General features: G+C 33.6%; 1 protein-coding gene across 1 annotated transcript; it reads right to left on the minus strand.

The window, feature by feature from the left end:
* Positions 1-2,210: 2,210 nt before the first annotated feature.
* LOC123660254 (sterol carrier protein 2) lies at positions 2,211-5,171 on the minus strand. The gene is made up of 2 exons (XM_045595350.1): positions 4,065-5,171; positions 2,211-3,025 (listed from the first exon to the last, which is right to left on the minus strand). Exons 1-2 carry the CDS (start codon positions 5,169-5,171, stop codon positions 2,522-2,524), a joined length of 1,611 nt encoding a protein of 536 aa, XP_045451306.1. The 3' UTR covers positions 2,211-2,521.
* Positions 5,172-8,656: the final 3,485 nt, after the last annotated feature.

An 8,656-nucleotide genomic window follows, 5' to 3' on the forward strand; every position in this document is an offset into this window, starting at 1 on the left:
GTAAATAAGTCCGTATCAGCATGACTATGATTAATTTTACAATTGTAATATTATAATAAAAACAATAGTTGAAGGTAAACAACAGCCCTAAAAGTAAATTCCAGACAACAAGAAGTTTTCCAAGTACATCGTAGATTCTGTTAAAACGTGTTTTCCTTCCCTATTTACCACGTTTAAGAATCTTCTACCAGGACAAAAGACAAATAATAGGGTATTCTCAATATTGTAAAACCCATCTATACAAAAAAAAAAATTGGAGTGTCTGTTTGTAATATTAAAAACGCTTTTAACTAAATGCATATAGATGTATACACGGTACATATATCAAAATAACATTTTTTACAATTTTTGTATGTCTGTTTGTTCCAGCTAATCTCTGAATCGGCTGGACCGATTTTGACGGGACTTTCACTGACAGATAGCTTATCTCTACGAACTAAAAAAAAACATTTTGTTAAATTTCGCGTGGACGAAATCGCGGGCACAGCTAGTCTCATAGATATTCAAAGTTAATAAAAAAATTGTCATAAGGTAAGTAGGTAATATTTACCACATTCTGTTATGTAAGCTGTTTTTTTGTTTGTTCGTTTTTAATTTGTTTAATATCTAGTAGACGGAAATAATTTTATAATTTATATTTATAAGAAAAATAAGTTCATGATGATAATTTAGACGACGCGTTGGCGCAACGGTCACAGTATTGGTTTGTGGCTGTTTCGGGTTCGATCCCCGCACATGACAAACATTTGTATTGGCCATATAGATATTTGACGTATTCTGGGTGTTTGTGCAGTCCTTGTGGGTCTCCCCACCGTGCCTTAGAGAGCACGTGAAGACGTCGGTCCCGGTTCTTATCATGTACACCTAATAGCGATCATTTCTCATAGCTTGGTGGATTAAACTCTGATTCTTCACCTACATGGGGAAAAAGGCCTATGCCTAGCACTGGGATATTACAGGCTGAAGATTACTATCTAGTTATTTTTTTTTTACACAAAAATATAGAAAACATAAAACCATTACTCCTTCATGTTTACATATTTTCATGTTATGTTTATTTCAATGACCATTCTAAACATTATCTCTTACAGATAGTGATAAACAGTTGGAATGTAGGTATCTTTACATACATATTTATTCGCTTAGAAGTCTTCGTATTCGTATTAGGTATCTATGTTATTTTTAAAGTCTACATTATGTAATCCATTCATTGTTTAGTTAATTTAATAATCCATGAGTAGAATAATTGTTTGCTCGCAAACGAAAAAGAAACCAACTTCATTTCCATCGACAAGTAATGTATCTAATATATAAAATTCTCGTGTCGCGGTGTTTGTAGTTAAACTCCTCCGAAACGGCTTGACCGATTGTAATGAAATTTTGTGTGCATATTGGGTAGGTCTGAGAATCGAACAACATCTATTTTACACCCCACTAAATGTTAAGGGTAGTCCAAACCTAATTTTTTTTAATTTTTAGATAAAATATTATTTTTTATTTTTTTATGATACAACATTAAAAAATGCATACAACCCTAAATTTTCAACCCTCTACGATCAACCCCTATTTTTAAATAGCGTTTAGCGGCAAGACAACGTTTGCCGAGTCAGCTAGTATATAATTATATACAATTACAACGTAGGTAGACGAGAACATAGACAAGTTATCTAAAGTCGCGTTATCAAATATTACTCAAAAAGTAGATATCAGATCTCGATTAAATTTAAATGGAATCACAAGATAAGCATCTGCTATCGATTAAAACAAGAATCATCAAAATCGGTACACCCAATAAAAAATATATACGGTATAATACAACGTAAGTCGACGAAAAAATGTGTAATGTAAAAGTACTTGTCAGATCTCACTTAAATTTATCTTTAAATAAAAAAAAAATATCGAAATCGGTCACTCAGTTAAAACTCTGCAAAAACCCAGTCAAAAGATCTGAGGTAACATTATACATTAAAAAAAAACTATCGAATTGAGAACCTTTACCTTTTTTAGTAATCGTTAAAATTAAGTGCTGATTATTTCTCGGCTATAAAAGTACGCATGGTTACTGATAAATTATTTAATTATTCATGAGTTCAATAATTATAATTTGAACTTTTGTACTCGGTCTGTTACGAGCGTTGCATTTATAAAGTACTGCGAATTACTGAATGATACTAATAGAAACAAAATATGAGATAAATAAAAATGTTATGTAATAAAAAATCCTTTAATATAGAAAAATATCTAAACAACAATATTATTTTATGTAATTTACAATATGGAATGATTAGTATACACACAACAATGATATAATTTTTTTTATCAATTTATTATTCTTAACAATCCTTTAAGATAATTGATATATTGCACTATATATTAAAATGAAACTATGTATTGAGTCTTATTATTATCTGTGTAAAGGTCGGCGGTGTGCCAGTTTATTGTGACGTATCGATAAATATAAATGCCCAAAGACCCATTCTTCCATAACCCAGATAAGATTTAAAATATTACTAGAGTTATTTTATAGTTTAGAGCGAATAGTCTCGATTCTGCCAGCCGCTGACCTTTGCAAGTCAGTGAGTTTCATTGCTAAGCCCATGTTACCCTGGATTTTGATTTTACCCTGGAAGAATGCCTTCTGAGGGTTCAGTTTGCCCATAATTAAGTCTACGACATCTTCATCGTTTATCGTGAATGTAACATCACACTTGTCCTTGCCGTTGTATGTGACACAGCCTTTGCCTTCCTTAGCGTTGATCACCCAGTATCCCTCATCACCATTGGGACCATTTCGTACCTTGAAACCGTATACACCTCTAACTTTCTCTATAAGTTTGTCTTCATCTGTTTGCATTGCTTCTTCGAGAATCTTCATGTACTTATATACTTTGAAGTTCTCAGGGTTTGCAGCGATCGCTGCAACTTGGTTAGGAGTGGCATTTGTGAAACCCTTGCGGTACATGGTGATTACAACTGCGCCTCCGAGTCCCAAGTTGTGTTGCAAGGCAATACGAGCGCGAGGTACCTAAGAAAAATAATTGGGATTAATTTAATAATTCTGATTCTATAAAATTCATGGTGTGTAAATTGTATGTTATTTTGTTTTTATGTCACAGTTTTGTAAGGTCAAGTGTTGTGGTGATAACTTAGTATTTGCCATTTGCAATAAAATTATTATCAATATGTGACAAGTTAAAGAGCATTGTCCTATTGTTCACAATATAACAAACAGTATCAACGAAAAACATTTAAAACGGGAACAATCACATGTTATCACTAAAATACACAAATTTTATTTAAAACAGTACAAGAAAGCAAAATGTAAAGACAATTTGAGTACAATCCTACAATAATTTTGCATCACTATGTTCATATGTCTGTATGTCATACTAATAAATCATATTTTAAGATCCCAATCTAGAAACAGCTTACAGGATTAAAATTCATATTACATAATGATTTTTATATCTAAGAAATAAATACATAATGTAATATAAAAATTATGAAAAACTTTAATAAATACATGTATTTTAAATTATTACAGTAATATTGTAATTTAGCATAATGGGTTTTATTCAAAGTTTTTGATGCTAAGGAAACTCGTTTTCAGGAAGGATTTATCTAGGTAACTTTAAACGATTATACCATAAAAAATGTGTAAACTATAAAAAATGTGTTTAAAAAATTGCTGAATTATCATAATACATAATACAATACTTTACATAAATTATAATACAATTTACAAATATAGTTATACAAATTGACTAGGCTTGGTAGACGGTATAGTGAGTTATGTAAAATTTTGTGGTACAGTATAGTTGAGTATGTGTTGAGCATCTTTCAACTCAACGTTTCATCACATACAATAAAAATATGAACTTTAATGGAAACTTAATCAATAATACTGCTTTTTGAAGTTATTGAAATGTAAACAATAATGTAAGAAAATATTCAGAAGAATTTCATAGCCAAAGTGAAATACAATTAACACAAATGAGCCATACACGAGACGCAGCACTGAACGCCAAAAAGACATTTTCACATTTACAATGTATATGACAAACCTGTCTCTCTCCTGCTTCCCCACGCAGTTGCCACACAAGTTCTGCACACTGTGCAAGACCAGTTGCTCCTAGTGGATGCCCCTTCGCTATTAAACCACCACTTGGATTGACAACTACTCTGCCTCCATAAGTATTATCCCCTGCATCAATAAATTTACCAGCCTCTCCCTCCCCACAAAGCTGTAGACCCTCATACGTTATCATTTCGTTAGCGGCAAAGCAGTCGTGCAATTCGACTACATCGACTTGTTTTGGAGATATTCCAGTCTTTTCGTAGATACGTTTTGCAGCCAAAGCTGTCATATCAAAGCCTGCAACTTTCATCAAACTGTTCTCTTTGAAAACAGCAGGCGTGTCGGTTGCCATCTCCATACCAATGATTTCTACAGCTTTCTGCTGAAGTCCATAACGAATAACAGCCTCCTCTGACATAAGAACAGCTGCGGCTGCCCCATCACTGGTTGGACAACACTCCAACTTTGTAAGTGGACCATAAATTCTACGAGAATTTAAAATCTCTTCAACGGTGTACTCCCTTGTGCTTTGAGCTCGGGGATTCTTAACACCATGACGATGATTCTTGGCAGCTATCTTTGCAAGGTGAGTTTCAGTGGTGCCATATTTTTTCATATGCTCTGCACCTGCATTGCCAAAATACTGAGCTGTTATGGGAGCTCCAGTCAATTCAGCAATTTCTGCCATTTTGAGAGTGTGCCTATCCAGAGGATTAGTTCTATCCGAGAAAGTAGCGGCGCCTAGCGCACCTGGAGTCATTTTTTCGAAACCGACAGCGAGTATAACATCAGAAATACCACCTTCAATAAGTTGTTTGCCAAGAAAGATTGCGTTCGAGCCTGTGGAGCAGTTGTTATTAACGTTGTAAATAGGAATACCGGTCATGCCGACCTGGTACAGAACCCGCTGGCCACAAGTAGAGTCACCGAACACGTATCCGCAAACCGCTTGCTGTACATCGTCGTATTTGATACGAGCATCGGCAAGAGCGGCTTCGACGGCCTCTTTGCCTAGATCAGGATAATCTCTCCCAGTGTTAGGCTTGACGAATTTCGTCATACCTACACCGACTACGTAAACTTTCCTAGGCATTTTGGTATAGAATAATTACCTCGATTTCTTTATGTCGAACTGCGATGACCACTGCGAAATTATATTTCACGAGATCACTACACGACGTAAATCCACGCACTATTTGTTAAAAGTAATGTTAGACAGGTACTAATAAATCAGAAAAGAATTTTGTACTTTAATATAACCAGGTCAACGCGCAAGTGGTCACCTGAGAGCTCACGAAACAATGAAAATGAATGACAAACAACAAGTGAAATAGGTAGGTACGTGAAGTCGTGAATTGGAATTTGAACCGTGCTATAATTACGTGTTTGGATAAACGTCCAAGAAATAATTTTATTTTTATTTATTTTATTTTATTATAAAAAAAGCCATCACATGTATAGTATTGTATAGCTTAATAATTTTTTTTTATATATAAAAAATTAAGAGTTTAATAATTCTTTGTTATACATTGCAATAATAGGCTAACTCAACATATCTTTGAAAATATGTATTAAAAAGATAAAGAAGAGAAAGAAAATAAAAACACTACTTCTTAGATAAGAGAAAGAAAGAAAGAAATAATTAAAGTATTCTAATTATCCTATATGACGAAACAAAAAAAAAAAAAAAAATTAGCATTATAATAAAAAGGCAACGCACGTAGGAAGCACGTACAAAGCACGTAGGAAGTTACACTTCATTGGCTACCTAGCTTCAAAGCCTAGCTTCACATTGCTAAGGCTAACTTTTTCTTCGTTGACTAGCTAACTTCAGGGTGTCGGTTTTTTTCGTGACGGTGTGCGCGCGCGTCATTATAATTTACTCTCATAATTTTTCTCTAACGCACTAGAAGTATAACTTCAAAGACTAAAAAATATTAATTACTAAGCGTTTTTGAAATTAAAAAGTGGACAAATACATAACAAAAATATATAATATGTAATAGACCAAATATATCTAATAATGTTGAATAATTTTGCAATAGCACCTACCGCAAATACAAATTACAAACATTATTATTCAGAAGTCTGGCACAAAATAAATTTTATGTTATTAATTTTGATATAAATAAAGAACTATTGACATTTTATATTTTTAATTTCAAAAATGACCCATGTCTAGAAAATTGTTATCAAATAATATTTTTTGGTTTTACTAAAGTTAATTTAACATAAGGCGGAATGGCTCTAGATAGGCAAAAAATTTTAAATGAACTAGGAAGTGTAATGAATCAGCTTAAGAATACAGATTGGTAAATACACACGTACTATTATAAATTAAACAATTTATATAATTTAAAAATTAACTTTATTAGTAAAATTAATAAGAATTAACTTTATAAACGTTTCATTTATGTTATTTTATTTTCAGTGGGTGTATGGGTAAATTATTCGGGGATTCGGTGCAAAATGTAACACAAAAAGGCAAAATACCAACTTGTGGTCGATATATGCAAGGTTGTGGTCATGGCTATCATCATGGATGTAGTAATGCAATGTCAAATAATGCACAAAATTTTCATCCATCCTGCATGGCCCAATGTAATCCAACTAAGCTATACACTGACACGTATAATTATTTAAACAAAAATCTCATGCAACCAACTATTAACGAAGTGTACAACGACCTAAAAAGTATCACGCCAGCTAATACTATCATGAACAATCCACTGGCCCAACAACTGGGATTATTAAACAATAACAGTTCCGTCCAACCCACTATGAGTAGCGTGCCTCATCAAATGGAAAAACAAAACGTTCTTAGTAATCCGAATACTGGTTATAATATATGTGCTGCTAGTGGTTTAAATTCAAATAATAATATGGGACAAATGCATGGAATGGGTCCACAGATTATAAATATGTTTGGAGAAAATCAAGCTACAAAAGCAAATAATGTGGTACCACAAGATAAACCAATCCAATTGCCAACGAGGAATCAATACAATTATAATAAACATACCGCCTTAATTGCGCAACCTCAAAATACAAATCATCTCTCATATCAACTGAAACAACAGCCTATGGAAAATATTCAACCAGCAGGAAATATGAATACCAGTTCCGGGCTACCCCAACAAACACCTAATAATCACTATCATCATGCACAACACGCCCAAGGGATGGAAAAGTTTAAGGAAATGTTTCCAGCAGTTATGAAAAATGATTTAGGTTTTGATCCTATGGAGATCGCTATTCAAATGCATCCAGCAAATCAAAAAACTGCTACTGTAGACACGATACATAAAATGATGAACAATGATATTAATTCGGCTTTGAAAGCGAACGATAATAGGGCTGTCGTTCACACAGGACATATTGGATCTATTGGTAATAATCAGTGCAATGCGCAACCAAACCAAATTCAAGGCAACGTGTTTCCGAATGAAGTTTTGCAATCTAATGTACCTCATCAACAGAAAAATCAACAAATGCAATTACAGCAACAACCTGCGGCTAATATTGCGCAAACTAATAACCAACCAATTATACCTAATCCACAAGTTTCACAGCCATCTAATAATTCGTATGCGGCATACATTGGACAAACCAATTTGAACACTTCTACTGCACTCTCAAATTCACCTTTGCCTAATCAACAACAGCAGTCTTCATACTACCAACAATATACAATTGATCCCAACTCAAATTTCATTGGCCAATCAAATCTTCCAACAGTTTATGAAGATTTTAGTAAAAGACCAATAATAAAAGAACCAATACTCCCAGCTGACACATCAAAATTTGTGAAGCCGACACAGAAATGTGAATTCAATACTCTTGGACAACCAATAGAAATGTTACCAGCTCACATATATTATAGTCCAGTGCCAGGTCTACCTCAGACCTTATCCCCGCAAGACTCTATGAATCCAAGAAACGATTTCACAAAGTATAGTAATGTAAAATCTACAATAAGTAAAACTTCATTGATAGGCAATAAGTCCATCGGTAAAACACCTAGCAGGAATCAATTACAACATATATACAATCAATACAAGGGTTCTCAATCATTTACTCATCAAAACATAAGAGACCAATTCAATAAAGATAGCTGTTCTGATGGCCGACTTAATGTACCACATGCAAATTTAACTGCACAGCATGTGCCTATTGAAAATGTCGGTGGAGATACCGCAGCAAATAATCAATTAAAAAACGAAAGGGCTAACAAAATAGAACAAAAGATAGAACAGATTGGAGACGCACCAATCCTAAAACAAACTAATAATGGACCAGAAAAGGTTAGACATAGAATTACTTTGCGTTACTAACATTGCTTCGGCTTTTAATTATTAAATAAAAAATTAAAAACTACGTTTTTATTTCAGTTGTCTCCAGTAGTTAACCGTAAATGCAGAAACGGATTACAAGACATGGTATACACTTCGTATCCAACATCAGCTGCATGGTCTTTCCACGGGCATGGAAGAGCCGCTCCGCGTTCCACCGGATATAGTTATCGGAATAAAGTTTAAAATCGATTATAGTGTTACATGTATATCTTGTTTATTCGTA

This window comes from Melitaea cinxia, chromosome 15 (genome assembly GCF_905220565.1).
Source record: "Melitaea cinxia chromosome 15, ilMelCinx1.1, whole genome shotgun sequence".
NCBI classification, from domain to species: Eukaryota; Metazoa; Arthropoda; class Insecta; order Lepidoptera; family Nymphalidae; genus Melitaea; species Melitaea cinxia.